At 37.4% G+C, this 26,309-nt stretch overlaps 1 protein-coding gene across 6 annotated transcripts in view; it reads left to right on the forward strand.

The window, feature by feature from the left end:
* LOC109057926 (retinoic acid receptor alpha-B-like) overlaps positions 1-26,309 on the forward strand; it is a 126,781-nt gene that overhangs the window by 72,334 nt on the left and 28,138 nt on the right. For 2 of the 6 annotated variants that reach the window (XM_042723545.1, XM_042723555.1), the window contains exon 1: positions 19,839-20,742. The exons of the other annotated variants lie outside the window; for them this stretch is intronic. In XM_042723545.1, the coding sequence (XP_042579479.1) occupies positions 20,580-20,742 (163 nt within the window). In that variant the 5' untranslated portion in view covers positions 19,839-20,579. Of the gene's footprint in view, positions 1-19,838; positions 20,743-26,309 lie in introns of those variants that run through there. 6 annotated transcript variants of the gene reach the window in all.

The following is a 26,309-nucleotide window of genomic DNA, read 5'->3' on the forward strand; positions in this document are numbered from 1 at the left end:
AACAGCTGAGTCTTTACTCATTTTTAAAAACATCTAAAGACTCATCTTTTTTGCCTGCACTTAACCAACTAATACTAGTACTTATCTTTTCTTTTTCTTGTCTATCATATTCAAAAAAAAAAAAAAAAAAAAAAAAAAAAAAAAAAAAAAAAAAAAACCCTGGCTACGTGTTCTGTACTAGACTAACTGAGACTTGTCATAGCACTTGTATACCGTTGTTGTTCTCTCCCCTGACGTTGATCTGATTGTTTCTACTGTTCTCATTTGTAAGTCGCTTTGGATAAATAGCGGTCTGCTAAATGATTAAATGTAAATGTAAAATGTAAACAATCACAGAGGTTTTATTTTTGTTGACCTATTTAACAGCTAAGAAGCTAATATTACTATTACTCAAAATGTTGAGTATAGAAAAGACAGTATATGATGGAGAAAAGAGCAGGGAAGAGTACTGGGAAATGGGCCTTGACCCTGCATCGTGTCTAAGCATGCATTCTAACTGCTAAACCACAGCCCTGACTAGTCTCCTCCTCCTTGTCAACATGCCAATTTACCTTAAACCCATTTAACATCAACTGCAAATGTTTGTCTTTACACGTCAGTCCACCACATACGTTCTGAACACTAACAAGAATGCAGTTTCTTTTAAGTTGGGCTTGTGTCATGGTGTCAAGTTCAGCCACAGTTCTCTTTCTACTCAATGTGTTACAAGCTGTTGAGAATGTGTCTTGTTGTATTTTCAGTACTGTTCTTCATCAGACAGTAGTTGAGGATTGCAGTGCATCCTCAGGCCGGTCAGCATTACCGTCTGATGAGTCATTGGCTCAGACCAACGGACATATGCTGCTCGCGTGCAGCGCGTCTCATGTTGGCTCAGGCGGCATCAACTGATCCCAGTGTCCGCACAATGTGCAACGGGGGGCAACCAGACAGGGTGGCGACCGTGCAGCCTGCAGGCATCTTAAATCACACTGGGTCAGGCGGCCTCTTAGAGAAGAATCTCTCCTCTGGGTCTTGAATTTCTTGCTTTTCTCTCTCTCTCACTTGTGCTGCATCTTCCTGGCTAAATGACAGCAGCCTTTCTGACGATCAGGAACTTGACTGTTTATTTGTATTGGGTGTTTTTCAGCCTCTCTCTCTCTCTGTGTGTGTGTGTGTGTGTGTGTGTGTGTGTGTGTGTGTGTGTGTGTGTGTGTGACGGAGAGAGCTGGCAAATGGGTGTTTCTTCAATATTTTTTTTTTTTTTGTAAAATTTTATATATATATATATATATATGTGTGTGTGTGTGTGTGTGTGTGTGTGTGTGTGTGTGTGTGTGTGTGTGTATGTGTTAGTGTGTATGTACTTATTTATTTATTTACATACATTTTAAATGTATTATGTAGCCTTGTTGAGTGTAAGATACTTATAAAAAAAAATCTTACTGGCCCCAAACTTTAGAATTGTAGTGTATATATAATAGATTTATAGTAATTTTGTAAAATTTGAACATTGATGCAGGAGAGCTCCAGGCAGACAAAGTCTTTCAGTAAAATAAGTGTTTATTTAAAAATAAAATATGCAATGCAATCTGGCTTAAAAATAAATAAATAAATAAATAAATAATATATATATATATATATATATATATATATATATATATATATATATATATATACATGCTTCTATAACCTTAAGAGACTTACATGCTTCTACAACATCACAAGATGTTCTGCTCTGATCTATAGACATCAAATTAATTTATCCATTTTTTCACTATCTACATCTTGCCAACTGTTTTCTTCCATCTTAAGTAACCTTAAGTTCAGAGCTATGCCAGGTCATGTTGAGATGGCAATGAGGGCCATAGATAAGATCAAATAAAAGATACAAATGTGGCTGTGGTTTTTACACCTTTTGAGCAGAACAGCAGATCTTTTTCAAATATCAAAGAGCAAATACCAGCTCTAGGAAAAGAACACATACCACGAAGGCAGAGGACAAATTTAGCAAACATCCTTGCATATAAAAAATATTTTTGCAGAGAGTAAGTTTCCCACATCCTATCCAAATGTCATAACAAGATGTACTTTCTTATATGTCAAATGAAGAAGAATATATTATGTCAATGGAATGTGCGTATTAATGGAAATAAAGAGAATAAATGAATAATGAATAATACTTGAGTAAATGTGTAACATAAAACAGTAATATGAATAAAATGTAAAAGAATCATGAAGAATAACTCACAATGAATGTACTGTATAAATGAATATGAAAAATAAGGAAAATGTAACAATATTGAATATTTGCACACACCAAACATGATATTTAATTAGTTTTTGGGATATATAAAATGCTAGCTTGGAAACTAGCTTTAGTTCAATGCAAGGGACAAGTGAAACCATTTTTCTCCCACCATTTTTTAAATGTAATTTCTGTCAGTCATTTTCACTACAGAAGGTTATCCAACACAATTCTTGCATCATTTATGGTTGGAGAGCATGGAAATGACACTGTAGTACAAATATTTATGGCAGATCAGAAAAAATACAAAAATGAATTCTTCTGTGTCCAGAAGTTGCCATAGTTGATGAAACTCATTTGTAGATAAACTCTTAATAATTGAACTTTTAATAGCACCCATTATACGTTTAGTGAGATGTGTCCAAGTGCAACATTGAGGACCCTTGGAACCCTCCATCATGATAGAGCTGGATGGAGAGCAGTTTTAGTATAGGAGGGGAGAGACACTATGATTTCCTTGAGAGCGGGAGGCTCTTATCATGCCATCGGGAGAGGCCTCAGGGTGACACTGTTAAAAGGATGGCACTCACAAGTTGCTAAAAGCCCGTTAAAAGTAACTGCTTTTATTGCTCCTATTCTGATTCCTCGCTCACAGTCTCAACCTTCATGAGTCCTAGCATTGGAAATGAGGGCAAGCATGAACACTTGGTGCTGAATGGGAGGTGTGTGTGTAGGTCAAATCTGATTAGTGTAGTATACTGTAGGAGTGCGAAAAGCACGATTTCACTTGTATGCTCAGAGAAAAAGTCTTCACACTTCCCACTGTTTTAATATAACTTTAATGCTCATAATTAGAGTATCAGCTGAGGTGGTTTGGCTTCTGACACATAAAAAGGCTTTTGTGTGCTTGTATGTGATCAACATCTTCAATGAGTCCAGTTTTTTTTTTTTTTTTTTTTGAAGTAAATGTCTGCTGATCAGAAAACAAAGATTCATTGATTCAGTCTTGTATTTTGCTCCTGACTCGTTTAACTTCCATAGATGAACCGTGCACATTAAGACCAAAAAAGACTATTGACAAAGTTACTTCTTAAGTGCAGTAGGTTTTGCCTTTGTTCCAAAACTTAGTGAGCTGCCTATGGAGGCACCATGTTGTGACATCATAGATGTAAACAATGTTCCAAAATCGTAATTATTTGGAATGTTAAGATAACTCGTTTTGGTCCTACGGTAGCATTGCCTGTATCCCTTATGGACAATGCAGTCCCAGATTGCATTGCATAGATGCATACTTATAATTGAATACCAAGAAATAGTTTATTGGTAATTCATCTAATCAGTATTATTTTAGTATTATTTATTTACAATTGCAGTATTTATTAGTATTTTGAATTTAGTATTTATTTTAAGTTTTAGTCATTTTTATTAGGTTTATTTAATATTTATATCTATTAATCTTTTATTTATTTTCATTTTAGTTTTAGTATTTTTAGTGCTCCACTGAAATCAGTCTCTGTTGTGGAGAACTATTTTCGTGGCATGCAGACTTGCTGTCTATGTTGTTTGTTCCAAAACATTCCCTAATTAGGTTCCATGTATGCAAGAATGCTGCCATAGAAGCCAAATCTTTATCATCAGTTTCTCATCTCTAACACATTGTCTGGTGAGCTGTCTTAATTTGAAGGATTACACATTTGATTTACAGTGTAAAGGCAGTGTTTGTTTTATTCATAAACTGTACGAAAGTTGACATTTTTATATGATTTCCTCATTTTCAGCCATAAATAACTTCACAGGGCCATAGCTTGTAAAGGACTCATTTTATTGATAAAAAACAAAAATGTGTCAGAATGTGGGTAGTTTTTAGTGCTGAAAGAGGGGAGCTAGTCTGCCATACACACAGTATCTATACATGCAAACAGCCACACACACATACAGACATGCACACATTGTCCCGTAAATCAGGGCCCCTGGGGGACGCATGCTGCCGTTAACTCCTTAAGCGATTTAATAGGCCTATTTGGGGATGTATTTATAGAATGATTTAGCATGTGTTGATTTGCTGCGCTTGTTTACTCTGACTTCTTCACAGAAAACTTTTGTGGAAAAAAGTTTTCAATAGCCGCTGTTGACAGACGGGGAAGTGAATTCAAGCTTATATCATCTGCATGTGCCACAAAAGAGAGTTTGTGGGACTGTGACATAATCAGTGTTTGTCCTCACAAGTGTGGCCAAAACCACTACTTCTGCCTCCAGCTCTTTAGAATGTGTTTGATAGCTTTTTAATTACCCTTTATGTAACATAAACACACATATTGAAGAGGATCACTATAATTAAATGCCCCAACATTTGCATTAAGCTCCCTGAAGCCTCCACATGTAATTCTGGCCTGTATAGGCCACAGCATTCCTGTAAGTTATTATAGAAATGCTCATTCATACAAATACAAGTGTTTTCATTTCACATTTTTGGGTTTTCTCAGCTGTGATGATTTATTTGTCTCAAAAATGAAACTGTAAACTGTTACGCACATTATGTTTGCTGTTGACCAGATTCATCAAACGGAAAAAATTACAACCAGGTGTCATTTTCATGCTTCTAGTCCCTCTTTCACTTCTTATTTTCTCTCATAACAGAGCTGGCAGTAGTGACAGAAGCGTACACTTGTATGTGTGTGAGAGGTTATTTCTGAGTCCGCATTGACAGATGTTCCCATTCCAGCTGTGACAGCATCCACCCGCTCTACATTCCATATCATACACACACACAAAGGAAATGCTGGTATGTAGCAGGCAGGATTTTTGTTGTAACAGATGCACTGATACAGCAGGTTTAACTAGTAGTCCCTGTAACAAGGTGAGGATGGAAAAATAATTAATAATAACAGATGATGAATTTCACTGTATTTTAATATTTGTTTTTTATATTTATGAACATATTGTTTTTGTATTATATATATAATACAAAGTGTAATGCAAGGTTTTAAAGCTTCATATTTTACACATATTACACAAGCACACATGGAGCTGACTGTGCCGGGCACTTCAGTGCAGAGTGGCCAATAAACACCCTTTCAATCAAAGAAATGGTCACAGCAGACAGCCCTGCTTAAAACATTCAATTAGTGAGATGCATAGACGACAGGGGGTTCCTGGGTGTGTTTGGAGCACACCTGTGACCAGCCAGACTTATTTCCTGTGTTCGTAATTGTCAGCTTCCATCAGATGATGAGAAGAAGCTGTTCCATTATTGGCTGGATGTTTATGGGTGCATCTGTAAATCGTCTCTGAGCATGTGGTGTTGCTGGACCTCTGAGAGTCTGCTAGCCTGTTGAAGCTACAGTGTTTGATTTCAGTCAACAGTGTTAGAAGAACTTTGCCAACTTATTAGAGCTTTTAGAAGATCGTAGGAAAAGAACTTGCCAGATGCTGCATCATGGTTCATTCTAGTGGTCGACCAGTGTTAGTTTTTTAGTGGCCGATGCCAATGCTGATACCTAGAGAAGATGGCTGTTAGCTCATATAATACAGTTTCATGATAACAAATGAGAACTGAAATCAAAGAACACAATTTTACATAGTATTTATTCAGTTTTAGCAAGAAAAAAAAAAAGAACAAAGTGAAAATCTGAATTATCTATTCAAAAAGCTGTCTGTAGATTCTGGATCTTACACAAGAAGTAATTCAGAAGTGTTTAGCCTTTTGGTGAATTAGTGGCTAATTCAAATCAATTTGTACAGTCTCATTTCTTTCATTTTCATACAATTTGCTCACACCCCAGTGATGGTTATGTTTAGAGTGGGTTTCATGTTAACTATTTTCCTTTTGTACAATTCACATGATATGAATTCATAAGAAATCATGCCTTGTTGTGTTTTCCTGTGAGGTTGGGTCAGATATTCCAGTCTTATTACTAGTATATAGTGAACAAAAGCCAAAGGAAACTTGTAAAATATTAACGATGCTGGAGAAAAAAATCCTTCATCCAGCCAAAATTTGGAAATATAACAAACATTTGTAATATTTCTTTCCTGAAAAAAAAACAAACAAACAAACATATGTGCACGTACATTTGCACAGATAAACAGTGAGTTTATCCTTCACTATATTTGCTGTTTCCTACTCAAACATGTGGTTTCTTTCTGCCTGGTAGTTTAAGTTTTACTTGCTAACTGTGCAGCAGGTGGTATTGCCTTTACTGGATAAATTTGCTTGCCAAATTGTAATCTAACCGCTCCTTGTAGTGTTAGCCAGTTGCCTTGAGTAAACCACCATATAAGTGGGTGTACTGTGGTTTTAGGTGATATAAAAATGAGCTGAAGCAGAAAAGCAATGCCATTATGGTCAATGAAAAATAAATAAAGACACATTTAAGAAATTAGCTTTTATTTGGTGTCTTTTAATCACTTTTTACAACTGAAATCATTGCGTGTACGATTCGTAAACATTCATTGTATAGTGAGGCTTTCAGAACACTTGATCATTGGTTATACGTGTATATTCAGAGTTTCTTTCAAGCAAGTTTTAATCAGACGCTTGTTGATTACTGTTTCTTTGTGCAACTGTATATGAATGTGTCTCCTGTGTTTGTTCCTTATTTGTGCCTTTGATGTGCATGATGTATGCCACATGTATCTTGTCCCCTTTTAACTTGTTTATCTTTATATTTGTTTATCTTTATGTTTGTGAGTGTGTGTCTGCATTTCCTTCCTGTGGGCCTCCAGACCAAAGCCTTCTCGCAGTGAGAGAATAGACTGGTTTATTGGAGGCCTGTCAGGCTCAGACTGAATTTACTGCCCACAGACAATGTTTATCACTCAACAGAGGGTAATGTGAGCAGAAAGCGCTGCAGCCAGAGAGGGAGGGATGGAAATAAAAGACGTGAGGGAGGTGGCAAAGCAGATCCAGAGCCGGGGAGGGCTTTCTGGCCCACTTCTCACTATAGCTCATAAATCTCCAGACCCCATGCTGAGATATGTGTACTTACAGAGAAAGTGAAGAGAGGAAAGCAGTGAGCAGAAAGGGGAGGTAGAAAGCAGCATGAGACATTTCTATGCTATGCTTTATTTTTTGCTGAAGCATGGAATATTTTGGTATCTATCTCTATATCTGCAGTGTTTGCACCATCTTGTGAGTTTGTGTCCGAGTGGGATTGATTTTTCTTTTAGTCAGTGTGCATGAATATATTTAAATCAGTTTTAAACACCACTAAGCCTTAATAAAAAGGCATCAATCTCACAAAAGATCTTGTTAAAAGATGGTTCCCTTACACGTGGAAAGCCATATTATATTTGTAGTACTATCATGATTTAGCTGCAAATGAATAATATATGGATATAAAAATTTTGACTGTTATATGGTCATTTTATGTTATGATCAAACAGTATAATGGCTTATATTTTAAAGGGGTCATATGATGCTTTTTTAAAGATCATTATTTTGTGTATTTGGTGTAACAGAATATGTTGACATGCTTTAATGCTCAAAAAACAAATAATTATAAAAAGCTGTAAACCATGGGAACACAACCCTGGTCCTGGAGAGCTATTGTCCTGCAGATTTCAGCTCCAACCCCAATCAAACACACCTGAAGCAGCTAATCAAGGTGTTCAGGGCTACTTGATAATTACAGACAGGTGTGTTGGAGCAGCGTTGCAACTGAAGTCTGCTGGACGGTAGCTCTCCAGGAGCATGGTTGGAGATCCTTGCTGTACATTATAGTAGGTTCTCTATGCCCCGCCTCTCTTAAAACAAGTGGTTTTCTACAAAGTCGCTCCTTCTGACAAGCGCAGTCTGGTCTGATTGGCCAACTGACCCAGTGCATTGTGACTGGCCGATCACTGCAAGCACTCGTTGGAAATGTAATGCCCCTTTCCATAATCGCGAGCTTCATCTTTCAAAATAAGTGTAAAGACCGTTAATAATGTCTTTAGTTTTACCATCAGTTCAAGCCTGAAAGGGGAACAGAGCCGTGTGACAGCCGCAGTGATGAAGCTCGTATGTGTTTGCAGTACACAAGCCACGGACGGTTAAGACAGCTGACTCCACTGTGTGACCATCTCTCTCTCTCTCTCTCACACACACACACACATACACGTGACGCACAGATACTATTGGCAAAACTCTGCATTCAAACATTAAATAGCAAATTCTTAAACTAATAACAAAACATACTTACAGTAGCTGATTCAGAAGCGCCAGATTGTCATAGCAAAGCCAGAATTACCTCCTCTCCTAGGTTAACGAAACAGTCGTCCATAAAATGCGTTGCTGTTCTGTTGTAAGTAATCTTAAAGATTCCTTAATGCATCTACTTTCAGAAGGCCAAATAAAGTGCTTTTGCTTTTGCCTAGAAACACACAGCATCTCCCTGACATGACTGCTTCAACACTAACTGCGGTTACTGAAACCACGCCTCCTTTCTTTGCATGAACATTTGGACGGCATTACGCAAATATTTCCACATAGTGACGTAGTCTTTGCAACTTAACAGATCTTCTTTATGCACCAAGAGCTGGTAACACTACAAAGAGAAAGGAAAAATTGAAATCGCATCATATGACCCCTTTAAACAAGAATATAATATAAATTTGAAAATCTTTAATGCTTACCAGGGCTGCGTTTATGTGATCAAAAATACAGTAAAAACAGTAACATTGTGAAATATTCTGTTTTAATATATTTTAAAAAGTAATTTATTCCTGGCAAGGCTGAAATTTCAGCAGCCATTACTCCACTCTTCGATGTCACATGATCCTTCAGAAATCACTCCAATCAATCTTCTTTGATTTATTTGAGATATAAATCTTTTGTAATATCATAAATTACTTTACTGTCACTTTTCATCTATTTAATGTGTCCTTGCTGAATAAAAGTATTAAAATCATTTCTTTAAAATAATCTCACTGGCGGTTAGCTGTTCAGAAACCTATCACAGAAAACAAGTACTAGTTAAATTAGGGCCAAAATAGTCTTGATCTGCTTCCAATCAATACAAATGAAAACACTTGCAGATAATTAACAAAATCTGCTAATACTGGCTGATGGTCCCTGGTTAATCAGTTACCAGATCACATACTGTGAAATCTTATTGTTGTGGATTGTCATATTAAAGTTCTCAGAGTTCCTTGTTTGAGTTTTTTGTGGTGTGTGTGAGTGCCTGATGCCTGGTGTGAAACCCTGTGACCCAAATGCCGTCCTCCCTCACACCTCGCATTCACACTTTCACACTCCACGGCTGCTGACATTTTACTGTGGTGTGGACGATGTGATGGGCCGACCGAGTGTGAGGTGGATCGTGGGTGTTGTTAATGGAACAGCTCTCAATATTACTGAGATTTTGTGTTAATATTTAGCATTCATTTTCCATTTTCTATGTGATTTCAAGCTTAATTTGTGCTTTTTTGATTCATATTACTATTAATTTATTGATTTATTTATGTGTATTTAACATACAGTTTCATTGCCTACTTTACCTGCTCAATATCTGTTTGTATTTCCTCTCACATGGTAGTCGTGTCTAGTTGTAAACTCTCCCCTCACCCTGTCTCTCTCACTCTCCTCGTCCCTCTTTCCTGGCCGTAGGGCTTCCTATCCACTAAGGTGCTGAATAATTAATGGAGGCAGGCTTGGTTGATTAAAACAACACATCAGTCTGACCTCATTTAGTGAAGGCATGACTCAATGACAGGAACCAGCAACTTCCTCATAAACACAAAATACACCACACTAAAACACATAACACAAACACACAAAAACACAACAAAAACAAAAAAAAAAAAAAAAAAACACACACACACACACACACACACACACACACACACACACACACACACACACACACACACACAAAGTAATGAGCTACAAGGGACACTTATGATGGTACCCGTACTAGTTATACCCATTAAACTGTTCAAATGAAAGTATTTAGCTCACTGGAATATTTAGAAACACTTTTAAACGTTTAGGCTAATAGCCTCTAACCTGTTTTGTTTGACTAGTTACAACAAGTGAAGAAAAGGAAGTTATACTGTGTCTAAAAGTTTTGTATCAACTTTTTTGTGTCAGTTTTCTATAAAACTTTTTTATAGAAAAGTTTTAAACAAATATTTGTTTCAGGAGAACTTGCACTGACAATGCACTAAATATTTGCTTTCTAAATAGACCTATTACTGACAGTTTAAAGCCAGGGCTGTCCTCGCATTTGTTTGTCAGTATTTTTAGTCTCTGTGGATATTTTTTGCAAAGAGCAAATACAACTTGTGTCTCTGTGTGAACTGGAAGTCACTGGCCCCACAGCAGATAGAGATTTGTCAGCAGATGATGACAGCAATAAGCTGTAAATTCCTCAAACAGAACATTGTCACATCAAATCCACCGCTGATTTCTGCTTGTATTTCTTATACATTCAGGAAATGTCTATTTTGAATATGGAATGAACGCCTATTCCATATTTGTTTGGTAAAAATGAAAATGTGATGCCTTGAATTAGGAACAATTTCATATAATAAATGGCTGGTAAACCTATTTGCCACCATTTCTGTATCAGTCATGCCAGTCCACCAGCTTGCAGGAAGGAGCGAGGATAACACCTCTTTCGTCTACATCAAAAAGAAAAGTTCATTAGCTAATCATTCGTGGCACATGGGGCGAGTTTCTTTTCACTAATTGTGTCCAAGAGTTGTTATTAGCATATCTGCTTTGATTTTGTACTCTGCCCTCTGGCAGCTGACAAAGGCTGTTTTTTTTCTTTTTTTCCAATGAAGACTGACAATTAGAAACTGCTGAAATAAAATGGTATAAAATTACTCATTTACATGTACTTTTGGGCCAAAGTCTGAGATTATACATTGTATGCATGAAGCTTAATTGTATGCATCTAGCTAACATTTCTTTTGTCAGAACAACCAAACCTTACATTTTGATATCCATCATAGAATAAATATACTTTTTAGTAGTGGTCAATCGTATTTTTTAAAGAAATTAATACTTTTATTCAGCAAAGACTCAATACATTAATCAAAATTAATTTCTAAAGGACTATGTTCCAATAAAGACTTGAGAAAACTCAGTTCAAATTTAAAATGTATTAAAATTGAAAACATAATATTTTACAATATTACTGTATATACTGTATGCCATCAAATAAATGCAGCATTGGTGAGCTTTAGAGACTTAGGCTTAACAACTCCAAACATTTTAACAGTAATATATCTACAGGTGCGTCAGTAGAGAAATGTTCTCAGTAGAGGCCTATAAATCTTTTGAGTTTCCCAAAACACAAGTTAATATTTAGTTCCTATTGCTAAATCATAGAATGTCCCGAAAACCTTGATCAAATCACATTCACACAGGAACTATCACACTGATAAGTATCTATGGATGGCATGTTTTCAAGCACTTCTTACAAAGTCTTGTATTACACTTTATCACATTAATCTCATTGTTGACAGCATACTGAATCATGGCCAACTGATTTTGTCATGATTGTACCAGCTAATAGTTTTGACATGTATTTTTGTTATCAGGTTTCTCTGGGGTCTTTTATTCCTTTTTCAAAAGCATGCCAATATGTGTAGAAAACATTCAGGTACTTTTTTTTCTGAGCAGATATCGTAGTCTGAAGAGTTAAGTTTACTGTAAGTTAATAGAGATATCTGAACCTTAAAAACTCGAAGGAAGAGAGGGAAAAAAGCCTCCTGAGTGAATCTGCTGAGCTCAGCCCTTTTCAGTCTCCGTGTCCTGGCTTGAAGACAAAGTAAAAATGGTCTATTGACATTTACAGGAGTGTTTTTCCTCTGGCACGGAGGGTCTAGATGATCGAATGGTGTGGTTTTGTTTGTGTGCTTTCTTCAATTTATAATTAGTTGAGAATGTATATATGCAGTGAGTAGAAAACATTTTCTGACCTTTTATCATAATGCTAAATATTTCCTGGACTTTGAATGAATTTGATTAGAAAGTCTTGTACTCATTCACAGATCCTAAACAGTGATGCTATTGTACAACCATATTATCATAAGAGGCTAAAATATGAACACAATTGACCTCTCTTCTTGCTTCTGATCCGTGTTCAGGAAGCTAATGTAGAGAACCAAACTGTTACTTGAACTCAAACAAAACGGGGCAAAGTTTAAATCAAAAGAATGCTCTGGTTTTGCTTTTTAGTTTTTGTGGAATAGAAAAGGTGATGTTTTGAAGAATCCTGGCCACCTTTTTGCATACAGTGAAAGTGAACAGGGACTGGTTATGTCAAGACCCCTAATGACGAAAAAAGATTTATTGCCTTTTTTCACTTATAGATAGCTTGCAAATCAGATATGACACCTTTCGATGCACCGTGTTAAGTTTAATGTCAATGGCAATCATTATGTAGAGTCTCATAAAATAATAATAATAAAAAAAAATAAAGTCTGGTTGTCCTCTTTGAAAATCATATGGTTTGGAATAACATGAGGGTCAGCAAATCATGACTGAATTAAACTGAGAACTGTTCCTTTAAGGTTTTAAACCTTTCTACTTTCCTACCACATTTTCCATTGTTAGAACTATGTCATATGTTAATGTTGGATTAACAGACATTGACTGGTTTTGCACTGTTTTGTTTCTCAAGGTGTCAGCACATATTCTTTAACGAGAAATCTTTTGTTGAAATGTATAGCATGTGTTTGCATTTGCATGGGGATTAAAGGGCACATCTATTTTATTGATCACACCTCTACATTTTTAGCCATATTAGAGACAGACTTAATTTTAAAAGGCATTGACAGTAGACCGTAACTCTTGTATAGATGCAGACAATTGAATCACATGTAATGTCAAAAATGAGCTGTAATTATACTGAAACTATATCCTGTAACTCAGTGCACATACACTCCAGTTCAACTTTTATCTCATCCAAAAGAAATCTGGTCTGCTGAAATATGTGGAAGGGCTTCTAGAGTGACAGCATGCTTGTTTTCTTAGACTGGAGTTTGGAGACTGGAAGTGCAGTGGCTCTCGGAATGGGGACCAGAATGGCTGGCCAATTGGGCCGGGGGTCAGCATGTTTGTTCCTGTTCATGTCCACAACGCAGTTGCTCTGGAGAATTAGGGGGAATCCCAACCTAACTAAAAGTATAAACTGCAGGCCTCACATTAAGGAAGAAGAAAGGCACTCAAAATAGATCATGTCCTGAAAGTAATTGAAGATTGTTTTAGAAATTTTTAGGAATGTGACATCTACATAAAACATTTTTGAGCGTTGTGTGTGAGCACTTTAGATGGTTGACTTAATCAAGTCATCTACAGTGTCTGTAATCATGTTAGAACTGTTTTGCATGAAGTCATGGGAGTTTAGTGTTGAAATTCTATCAAAATAATGTAAAAACGGCATTATTCATTTGAAGGCAAATGTGAGTTACTCCTTCAGAGGAGGACCCAGATGTGCGAGCTGGACTGTTGATGAAGGGGGATGGTTCCAGATGGTCCACCCGGGCCTGGTTAAATATTATCAGTCCACTGGCCTCCCCCTTTGCCTCGCTGAGCCTGTAATCCATCGTAACTACCCATCCCTCTTTCATCTCCCTTCTCTTTTCCCCCCTTTGCATTTCCCTCAGAGGAGTGGATTATAGGAGGTACTCATTCTGCATTCAAGAAGCACACTAGAAATGGATAGAGCGAGAGATCTCTTTATATCACACTGTCAGATACAGTGTGGACTGCATGTAAAAATACAATGAGATGTTCATATTATAGCTACAATTCATATTATAGCAAAGCATTTGACAAACTGAAAAACACTTTATATGCTTTGACAAGCACCCACAAATTTGATGATTGCCTTCATAATATATAAACATATTTTCATGTAAGTTGATAATGTGTTTTCCGCTGTCCATAAGAGCACTGTTAGATGTGTAGTTGTGAAGAATAAAATAATTGTGATTAATCTCATGACGTCCAGTCTTTAAAAAAGAAGAATTAAACATAATAATTCTATCAAATTCTATCAGCCTTTTAAAAATATATTTATTATTGTACTTTAATAGCACCTAATAGTATAAATAAATACATACATTTATATTTATATGATATTATATTTATAAAATAATTGTGATTAATCTCTTGACTTTCAGTCATTAAAAAGCAGAAATAAACATAATAATTCTATCAAATTCTATCAGCCTTTTAAAATTTTATTTATTTAATAGCACCTAATAGTAATGATAATAAATAAATAAATTTTTATATGATATTATATTTATGTATGTATTTATCTTTTTTTTTTTTTTTTTTTTTTGTGTTTTATAATATATATATATAATATGAGATTTTATTTTTATTCATTTTACACATTTACATTATTTTCCTCTAGTTTTTTTCATGGACCACCTTATTCATGCATTCATTCATTAGTTTTTATTCATTGTACATATTTTACACACTTTACTCAATTTCTTCTGTTTTCATTCAATGCATTCATTTTTCAATTTTTCCATGGACCACTTATTTATTTATTTGCTTTTATTTTTATTCATTTGTACACATTTTATACTGTTTTTCCTTTTTTTTTTTTTAACAGACCACCTTCCTTGCATTTTTAAAACCTATGAGCTAAAATTAACCCATAGCCAAATAGCCATTTAGGCATTGTTTTAACAAACTCTCATTTGTTCTAGCTTCATTCCCATATGTAACACCCTCTATTCACAATCAGTCTGTGCTGATTTTTAGAGCATGCATCATATCACCCTGTACAACATGAGAATTTGATATCCAAACAGCTTATTAACATTTCCCTTTTCATTTACTTCTCAAGCACTGAACCTTTAATCTCTTCATGTTTGTTCTGAAGCACTCCACCTCTCTGTGCTCCGTGAGTCCTGATCAACCCATCCCGTCCATGGCCCCTGTCTGCCCCTCTTCCCCGGCGCAAGTGCATGAGAGCGCTTGAAGAATGCTGTGCCTCTATTGTAATTGTATCAAGGGGAGGGGGAAAGATGGGTTAATTATCCTCTCAAAGTGGCCAGTGCACTTGGAGAGGAGGGTCAAACAAGTCATAATGGCGCATTTGCCAGGCCAGTGTGAGAGTACTGTTGTAGAGCGACTAGCTCTTGTTCCCGCTTCAGAGCGTTTTAGGGAGCTTTCGCTGATTAAAGGGGGGATTTGCGTCGGCTGCTTTCATGGGTCCTTGGCCAGGAGAATCGATATGTCAATAGACTCAGTATCTATATGCAAAGCAGAGGTTTGGCCAGCGCATTCAGAGCTTTTTGATATGCATGGGGCTTTGGCTTAAGCTACTGGCAGAAAAGACCAAGCATTATCACAAAGGCTGCTTGATGTTCTTATGTGTGGTGATATGGGGTCCTCCATGGGGAGTGGGTCTGCTTTGATAAGATAGAGAGCTGGTGGCCTGGGAGGCTGGCTGGCTCTGGTCTGCCGAGGTGTGTTTTGATGACTCAGAACTCCTTTAAATGGAGAAATCACTGGCTTTTGTTTTGGCTGCCCATGTTTGTAATGTACCAGATTCTTCCTGCCCGAGGCCCACCTTCACAGCGCAGTCCCATTGGGTCCTTTGTGTGTTTGTCTCCATGTGAAAGCGAGCCGGAATGAGAAATCAAGAGCGAGAGTGTCGGGGGTGAGGGTCTTTCCTCTAGGGGGTGTCAAAGGTAATAGGCCTGTTTAGAGAGCAGCCCCTATCTGTCTCTCGTCCTCTCAATATCTCTCTGTTGTGCTGGGAGTAGAGATGATGGGGCTTCCTTTCATGCTGTTACCATCTGCAGAAGATGGAGTAGTGCGGGGACACTGGTCGGGGTCAGCGGACCTCCCCCACCCTGTACTCGGCTCCACCTCGCTCTTAGGCTCTTTGAAATGGTGATGATGATGGGGTGACCCCTGCTGCCCCCCGATGCAACGCTCTCAATGAGGATGGGGTTTGCTAGATCATTCCACTGCCCCCTCTTTTTCCTCCCCAGAGCTCCACAGCAACCGCTGCCCCAGTCTTGGCCGCATTTGTCATGTCCAGACCCCTCAAGCTGCACCTCTATGGGGCTTTTGTTCCCCAACCTGCTGGCTAAGCAGGGGATTTCAGATGGACCATCAACATTTGAACCAACTCTGCACATTTCAAAAATCATACCGTAGTACAGGACAAAAAAAAAAAATTATCAATTCATTTTGGTGGACACAAACATCATATTTAGACAAATTATACATATATATACATTGAACATACTTAGCTGATCCTATACAAACAGCCATGTGTCATTGAGCTGTTCAGCTGTTGTTTGCGTCAGTAGGGGTCAGCAGGTCAAATAGAGTGTTATGATGCATAGCCAGGGGGACAGGTGAAATAGACTTGACCAGTCATGCCACACCCTAATCATAGCAGAACATGTTCGAACTGCCCATCACCAGGTCATCAGAATAAGATGAAATCAAATTGGATGACTATGACAAAATAAAGATGCATTAAAGGGATAGTTCACCCAAAAATTACAATTAATTTCAGTTGTTTTTGTCCATGTAATCAAAGCCAATGGCTCCAAAACAATATTAGTCTCCTTTGTATGGAAGCCTATTTCTGCCACATAAGAAAAAAATGCATTCAAACAATCAAACAACTCAACAAAAGGATGGTAAGAGGCTTGATCTATTCTCATCACTTAATCCTTGACCTTGAGGCAAGAGTAATGAGACGGAACTGCTCAAGCAATCAGGATCATAAGTGGCCCTGCGGACTGGTCAATAGCCTTCACCTGCTAACATTACACATCTGGCAGAGAGGTTCACGGAAGCTAATCTCCACCATATGTTTACCACAGCAGTAAGCATCAGCTGGCATATAGTAACAGCACAAACCTTTCAATGCATTTATATTGTACCATAATTTACAAAGCTCCATGACATTTGATTATTAATAACTATATGAAAAATAACCCTCTTTTTATGTCACTCGCTTTCAGGAAATTGCTTCAGCGAGGTTCATGGAAGAGTTAATAGCGTGCATGTCCGGAGATTGCAATCAAGGTTATGTCACTCAGATTAAACATATTGTCTGCCTGATCGCATTTTATGGGAAAATGGTTCACTGTGCATTTTTTATATAGCTGTAGCTATAGTTCAAAAGCTGTCAGTGTTGAGAATGTTGAATGGTATCTTTCTCTTGACCTTTGTCAGTGTTAATAGCATGCGGCACATCCATACTGTGCTACTATAATGAGTCAGCACAAGCGCTCATTGTAACAGTATTGAATGATGGCCCCTCCCTATCAGACTATTTAAAGGCATTGTGAGTGAATGCAAACACCCCATCTGTTCATCAGAGCCGGGCATTCTGGGACAAACTGGGTCATGTGACTGAGAGAATAATGATAAGCATGTAAAACTGCATGCTATCAGTCTGCTAACACCTCACAAACCCAATCTAACAGCATTGACATTGCATTATGTGTGCTCTCGAGAATGTGCATTCGCTCTTAACAACATATATCACGCAGCATTGATAGAAAATAAAGAAGCTTTTTCATGCGTATTTCGAGGAAGTGAGGTGGGGAGGTGGATTGAGGGTAATAAATAGCCTCACACTTTCAAGTTACCAGCAGGTTTGCTCATGCATTTCCTCCTAAAGCCCCATAAAGTCTTTGAATTCCTAACAGCCGCCATACAACCCCCTCCTCCCCGATATACTGCCTCTCTCGACTCCTGCAGTCTCAAGGTATTGAGAATCTCAGGTCATTTCCCTCCATCAAATGACATATGTAGCTTATTATGTAGCTAGTCTGTTGTTGTTTCTGAGATACAAGATTCTGACTTATCCTTTTCTAAAATGGCACACAATTAGATGCCCTATATTGGTGTACTTGCGTCATTTGTCAGTTAAAAACTCTGCAATCTTGATAATGTAATATTTAGCAAAGTCACTTAAATTAGAGATTTCGAGTCAAATTTCAGCTCATTTTGTATGTAGTCATGGTTAAAATGCTCCCTTGTCAATAGTGTAGCCATGTATATATGAAGCACAGATCACACAGAAAATTTGCATGACCAGTTGAACCTAATGTGAAATCTGTGGGGGAAAGCTTTTGCCCTAACTAGAGATTCCCATTGAAATGGCTGGATTTAGCATGCGAGAAATCGCTGAACAATGCTAAATGTTACCACACCTTAACCGTGTTTACTGTTTGTATAGTATTACATTCACTTGGCATGTGTTATGTCTTCTGTGAAACATTTAAACTGGCATAAATGTAAAGCAGTATTATTTAAAGCCAGCCATTTCCCTCCTCCCTGACCATTTCATAGAAAGATTTATATGGGTCCGGTTGGATTAAAAGGACTGTCCATTAATAAACGTGTATTTATTGAATGAGTGGCCTTTTGTGTGGAGGCTAATATTTTAGATGGTGAAAAATCAATACAGTACCTCTTACATGTCAAGGACAAAAATGTGAGGGCTGAAGCCGGAAAATAAGGGGAGGCTAATATGTCGTTTCACTGATGGATGGAGCCATCAGCGGATGGCAGCAGCCTTGGTGCGTTGAACTGACGGATGCTGTCGGGCCCGAGTGTTCATTGCCTTGTTATGAACACTACTCTCCAGACAGAGTCTATGGATTTTGTGGTGGGAAACTAGATAGTGTTGCAATGTGTTGTTTACCTCACTTTGTATTGATAAAGCCGTCTTGGGGTCAGTGAGTGTCTGCTCTTTATAGGGACAGCATGGTGGTTTACTGGAAGAGGTGATCTTTATTATATGTGTGTGTGTGTGTGTGGGTGTGTGTGTGTGTGTGTGTGTGTGTATGTATGCATATACACATATACATACACATACACACACACACACACACACACACATATATATATATATATATACATACATATATATATATATATATATATATATATATATATATATATATATATATATATATATATATATATATATATATATATATATATATATACAACATACATATATATATGAAGAGGTCAGATGCAAAAGCCTCTAAATGCCGTTTGAAATTTTCTTCTAAATTAGCATTTTTTTATCAGGCTCCTATGTGTAGGTTCAGAAATTTCACTTTAGTGCCAGTGAGTAGGTTCTTTTCATTGCCATTAAAGTGAAATAACTGAACATAAACATAGGAGCCTGATTAAAACGCTCATTTTAGAAGAAATTTTCACCTTGGAATGATCAGGTTCTATCTACATTCTGAGCAGTTTCGAGATATTGAGCTATATGGGGAACAAGTCTCTTTCATACATCAGTCTCAAAATGTACACAACTATATAATTATAATCAAAGCGTTCCCTCACCTCTATTAATCTACATAAAAACTTTAGAAATAATTTTTGATGAAACAAAGATTTATAAAAAAAAAATATACTTATACAAGTATGTTTCCTTTAAAACGTCTTAGTCCAACTGAACGAATGTCCCGATAACTTTCTTCTTAAGAAAACAGCAGGCAAATAAATGTAAACGTGTATGTACAAACTTTATACTTCAGTTTGTTATGGCGGCAGGTCTTCGTTAGATGGCACATTGATGAGACTGAGATTAGGTTTATCAGCAGCCAATCAGAGAGCGGCACAGTCAGCGTGGGGGTTGCTGGGGGCGGAGTTTGTGCGCAGCTGCTGACACTCGTCAAGAAATGCGGTGTGGGATAGCCTGGAAAGTGCGTGAAAACCAGAGTTAAAGTTACCCTGTCGAAGAGCGCTTTTGTTTTTCAGGGGAGGAAATTTTCCCACGAGTATGCGAGGGGTTCGACACAAGATGCAAAAGACATTACTTTGAGCTCGGTCTGGAAACACAGGAGTAAGTTCTTCCCGTGTCTGATCGGCAGCCCTCCAACGGGATTATTCACGAGACCGACCGATGTCTGTCTCAACGACGCGGACGACTGCGCGTTTACAGTAAATATGCGTCAATACCTGTTTTTATAAAGTCTATGGATAATACATGGGTCTGTTAACTTAACGCAAAGCATTTAGAAAACGTTTCGTCTGGAGGTTTTCAAGACGGGCTGCGCGCGGGACTCTGCTTCTACTCATGTAGCAGTTTCACATCGATCATTGGGTCTCATATAGAGCCACAGTTTCAACAGCACAGTTGTGTTGCAACAACTGGCGCATGATTTTAAAATCTGAAGAATGTAGTTTCTTCCCCGTGGACAGCGCGAGCTTCATAAACACCGAGAAGATCATCAAGTTATTGTTCACGCGATTGTGCGAAATCCCACTTTTTGCTCCCAATTAATTGTTTTGATTAGGTGTTTTTTTATTATTATTATTTTACATAACATTTCGAGTCTTTTTGCTGCGATAAGAAGGAAGCATTTACTTTTGGAGAATATTTGGTTTTATTTCACGATGTACGAGAGTGTGGACGTCGTTGGGCTGACCCCTAGCCCGAACCCGTTTTTAAGCATGGATTACTACCACCAGAACCGCGGCTGTTTGATCCCGGATAAAGGCCTCGTGTCGGGAGCGGCCCGCGGGTTCAGGACCCCGCACTGGAGCGGCTCCAATCACTGTAGGTGGCCTTTTGTTTTCTTTATCCTTAACGCAGTCTCTGATCTATCATTATGCGGACAATTTCATTCTGAGTTCCTCCCCCGACTGCTGTATGTGTGGTGGTGGGGGGACACTGGGGCTCTTACAGGGGCAGCTACACGTCAGCTGATGAGTGTAGGTGTTTTCCAGCATGTGTACATGTAGGCTGTTTTTCGAACCTAGTGAGCTGACTATCTAGATAGCTAATGAGCTGTATATTTATATAATTCATTTTAGTGCCCGTTATGGTAGAATAAGGCTTTGTTTGTTCATTTATTTCCAGCCTTATGTGAATACTATATTTTTGTTATGGCTTTATGAAATAACAAAACATTTATGGATTATCAATTTATATATATATATATATATCTCAGTCCTAACCCTTTTAGGCAACAATTTACCAGCTTTCTATTGATATTGTAAGGAATGAGTAACAGACTAATCTAACTAAATGTTTGTGGGTTCAAATTCCTTAGGCTTGGGGGTCAAAGGGTAAATAGTGAGGCAGTTTCTCCCAGTGACCAATGTGTCCGTTCATTCTTAGAAACCATTAACATGTTTTTGTTTTGTTTTTTAGTTTGAGTGATTATGTGCATTTAGTGCAGTAGTTTTTGCATAACATTTAACTTTGTTAGTTGAAAGCATTTTTTTCATTTAATGTCATAGAGATCAGATTGGTTTGAAATTCCATATTCAGCTAATATGCACATGGGAATCAGGTATACATTTACATGTGCATTAATCAGTGTTTCCTGTACATTGTGAAACCTACAATATTTTGAACCATTTTTGCCATGTGCTTTGTGGTTACTGTGTTACCACCTAATTTTACCACCTCATTTTTTCAGTGTTGCTTATCTTAATGGTTGCTGTGGAAAAACATTTTTACCTTATGAATTTTGTAGCTGTATCGTTCATTTTATAAACTCTCATTCTGCAACATTTTACCTTCAATAAAATGTAGATTAGTGTGATAAACTGCGAGAAATATGTGTGACACAACGTTGTGTTTAGCTAATGAGCAAGATCTGAGGAGTTCCATCAGCAGCTGTGTGCAGCCAACTTCGAAAAGAAGCTTTGTTAATGCCATCAGTTCCTGTGTTACTTTTACTACTGTCTTAAAGAACTATTTGCCATACATATTGGGATTTGCCAAATTAAAGGTATGAAAAAAATTACGTGGTTTTTCCCAGTAGCCATCGTGTCTGAAAGGGTTAAGGGCCTGATTAATTGGATTCTGTTTAAATGCTTTACTTTAAGTTAGTTCTTACCCAGCAAAATACTTGGTTATTGAATATTAGCAATTTTATATATATATATATTTATATATATATATATATTATATATATATATAATATATATATATATATATATATATACATACATACATACATACATACATACATACATATAATATTAAATCTCTAGAGCATAATGGAAAATATTTTCCAGAAGAAATAGGGACTGCTTGCAATACCACATCTTGTACAAGGCCACTAGACAACGACGATGTCTTCTCACAGTGTGTTTGCAATACGAGCGTGACATTTCAGGGGGCCAGAGTCTGTCTGGAAACATGGTCTCCAGTGATTGTTGGGGCATGTCAACATTGCTAATCTTGTGTAAGCCTGTTTGAGGGATGATTTGTTCTGCAGCTCAGCATCCTTTTCTTATGGAGAACAGTTGTAGCAGCCAAAGTATTTATGGTTCTTGAAAAGGGCACGTAGAGCAAGGAGACTCGGTGGTGCTTCTGACCTCAGAGCTTTGAGGAGACGAGATCTAAATGTAGTCATGTACAAATGATAAGTGACGGTCCTAAGATCATCTGTGAAGTTGTTGGTATTGTATAAGTGGCATGTTAGAATGGAATATAGTGTCCAATTATCTCCTTTACACCCTGTAGACCTCAAAGTGGGTTGTGATTTGCTTTTTAATCCAAGAAGATATTTTGTATTACTTCCTATTTCTGTAAGAATAACTTTCAGAGGGGGCTTATATGGGTCAGGTGTAACCATGTGCTCGCTTTTAACCCATCGTAGTTTCCACTTTGCAGAGTAAATCACAAAGAGCTCGAAAGACCCTAGAGGGCCATTGACTGAAGTGCAATGAATTGTTTTGATCTTTCAGATAATCCTCAGAATAATTAAAGCCAGACAACAGCTTTTAATGACCACATTCTGAGTCTTGAATAAGATCGTGAGACTTTGAATAATGGATGTTTTCAGAGTGTTTTTTTTAAGTGATACTGAAGTGTGCTGTAGTGTTGCCTTTTTCTGGTACTCCTGTCTGTGTTATCTTGCTTTCTTCTGAAGCGTGTCATGTGATTGGTCCTTAGTGACCTTCAAACATGAGCACCTTCATGGCCATCAGGAGCGGATTAGGCCCTGCACTTCCCTGACCTCCAAGCCCTGCTACCTCTGCTCCGTGAGAGGCTCTGGCGCTCCGTGTCTCAGGGAGGCATCCATCACGGTGTGTTTGAAAAGCTCTCCATCATTATGAAGGCTGCCTGGGACCCAGCAGAATGAAAGCAGGCAGTCAGATCTCTCTGCTGTTCCTCCCCCACTAAAAGACTGTTAACTTTCTATTCACAAGCCTCCTCATGACATTCCAGTGAAGCTCTCTTGTTTTAACAGAGAGGTTGATCTATTGTAAACATGCATTGTTGAAGAGCATGCTTAGATTGTGCATCTTATTGCTGTATCATCACAGTTATGTTTAGTTTTACTTATAGCGTCACAGTAGCAATATTTCTATCCAAGTTGTGAAATTTGCTTAAATTAAAAATCGAAATATTGCAAAAACAGTTCATAATAAGCCATCCCACACACTTCCTTTGATGAAAAATGGAAATTGTAGCTACTGGTAGGGGTGTGCGATTTATATATCGTCTGTGATATCATAATTGTTGTTTTAAAGTGCGATTTTACATTTTCGAGTATATTACAAAAACCAAACAAAACACACCTACAGAGTGCATGCATATGTGTTGTGATGAAGTCTAGTAGGTTAGACTAGTGTGCGTACGCATTTACAGTGTGTTCTTTCACTGAGTGATTCAGTCAGTTAAAATGAATGAACACAAAGTTCAAGATATGGGAAAGTGTGTGTATATATATATATATATATATATATATATATATATATATATATATATATATATATATATATATATATATTACAAATATATATATATATGATATATGAATTTGATTGTGTTTATGGGGTAGTGTCTAACATGTGTTAATGCTTCGTATTTTAAATAAAAGGGGAGGTTCAGGGTTTTTTTTATTTTTTAGGCTTGATTGTGTTTATGGGGTAGTGTCTAACATGTGTTAATGCTTCGTATTTTAAATACGGTTTAAATTATATGTTTATTAAATTATGGATACCATTGTATTGTAAACAACGGTGTCGTTAATATTGCTTATCAGTTTGAGCCTGAATGAGAAGCAGAAGATATTATTGAAAGGATCGTGTAGAACCTGTGCAAGCACGGCTTTTAATGGTAGGCCTGTGTTTTTTGTTTGTTGTTGTCTCATACTTTTAGATATGCTGTTATTTATAAATTCTACTGCATTATGTTAGCTTTTAATATATGGTTTTATCCTGATTAAAGCTTTAATACAGTACGGCAACTGCACGCGTGTCCATGTTTAACGCTTCTCATAGCTAAATTAAAAAAAGTAAAAAATCATAACAGTACATTACCTTAACTAAACAGAATGAGAGAGAGAGATGCAGAGTGTGTGGAGAGCAGGGGGGATGTGTGGAACAGTATTAAGAACTGCTGCTTTAGAACATTGATTTTGAAACTTGGGACTCCATTAGCATCATTAGAGGACAGAGTTGCGATTCATATTGAGGGTCCCTAATTATGACTGTCGAATGTCTGACTTGACTCAATGTATTTTGCCCTGCCCCCAATTATATAATTAGATTATCAGTCGAATATTTGCAAGATTCGAAAATTCCGATTCGACTATGAAAATCCTTAGCCGGGGACACCCCTAATCTCGAACTAAGTTACGACCTTTTGCCTTTGCACGGCATATTAAGGATGCATGATATATTGGAACCATGATATAATTCAAATTATATTGAATAAAAATTTAAATTCTATTGTATATTCTGGATGGTCCTGTACTTTTTTTTTTTTTTTTTTTTCAACGTTTAGATTACCTTTACTATCATCTAATGCTAATAATAGTGGTTTTCTTTCTTGTTTTAGACAAGATTATATAGTCAATATCAGGCATAACACAAAAATAATTATTGGCTTTTTGTTGCATCCGTAATTTGCATAAAATGCCAATGAAGATCCAGCCAATGAAGCATTCATGCTGTTTTATCGATGACTTGATGAGCCTCACATGGAGCTGCAGTGTGGAAGCCCTAACTAAGGAAATGCATGTGGTGTTTTATTGTTTCCCATGAACAGTGCTGTGCCGGTGGGAGCAATAGTCCGGCCCGGTTGCAGCTGGGAGGGGATGGAAAGTGGGGAGGAGGGATTCCTGTAAAATAAGGGGAGAATTAGTAGAGTTTGAGAGAGAAATAACAACCGCCCTGGTCCATTGGTTAACCGAGGCTTACTAAGGACTGGGGTTTGCCTGAACTCCAGACAGCGTGGCAGGTCTGCTGCTCAACACAGAATGGGAGAGCTGCTAATTTGCATTTTGCCAGCGGCCCTTTTTGGCGAGAGTGGCGCTTGTGTTGCTGTGGTTTTGGCTGGCTGACCGAGTGTGTATTTCTTTTAGCCTTGAATACAGAGCAGGACTTGCAATAGATACTGGGCCTGCTAGCGCTCTGGCAGCACACATCCAGGCGGATCAACAGCCCCCCACCCCACATTTGTGCCATGTGGACTGGGGGGGAGGCTGAGCCATACACTAATATATCCAGCTGGTGGTGTACCATGAATGGCTTTTGCCTGGACTCTGGATAGCACAGTAAAAATGCATGCATTTGATTTCAAGTGCTTGTTTAGTGCCTAAAACAATGACTGGAAGAGAACTCGAATGAAAGCATAGTGCTTCAAAGCCTGGTAGTCATGTAACATGGATTTGTTCTTGTTTTAGTTATGGATGCCTAATATGTTGGAATATTTTATGAGTTGTATATTGTGTATTTATTATTTTTATTTATTTGTGTTTAATTTAAAAATTGTACATGTATTATTCTGTATTGGATACATATCTGTCAGTATTAGAGATTTAATTTTTACATTTTAGATTACCTTTTTAAAATGCTCATTAAGCATGAACTATTATTTATTCATTATTTAACATGAAATGTTAAATGCAATCCTTCACAAATCTCCAAATGTCCATTTTTCTCTAAACATCAAATTTTCATAATGTACATTTATAATGTTGTAATGCCTACATTTGTAGTGTTTAATTTTAATTTAGACCAAATAATATAGACTTGGATAACTGGACCGTCCTCTCTTAGATTCACTTTGAGATGAAGTGGTAATTGTATCATGAAAGACAGCAGGGATCTGTATTAGTTTAGTGCCAAAGAATGGCCCTTGACAGGTTAATAGTC

The sequence above is a fragment of the Cyprinus carpio genome, chromosome A3, assembly GCF_018340385.1.
Source record: "Cyprinus carpio isolate SPL01 chromosome A3, ASM1834038v1, whole genome shotgun sequence".
In the NCBI taxonomy this organism is placed as follows: domain Eukaryota; kingdom Metazoa; phylum Chordata; class Actinopteri; order Cypriniformes; family Cyprinidae; genus Cyprinus; species Cyprinus carpio.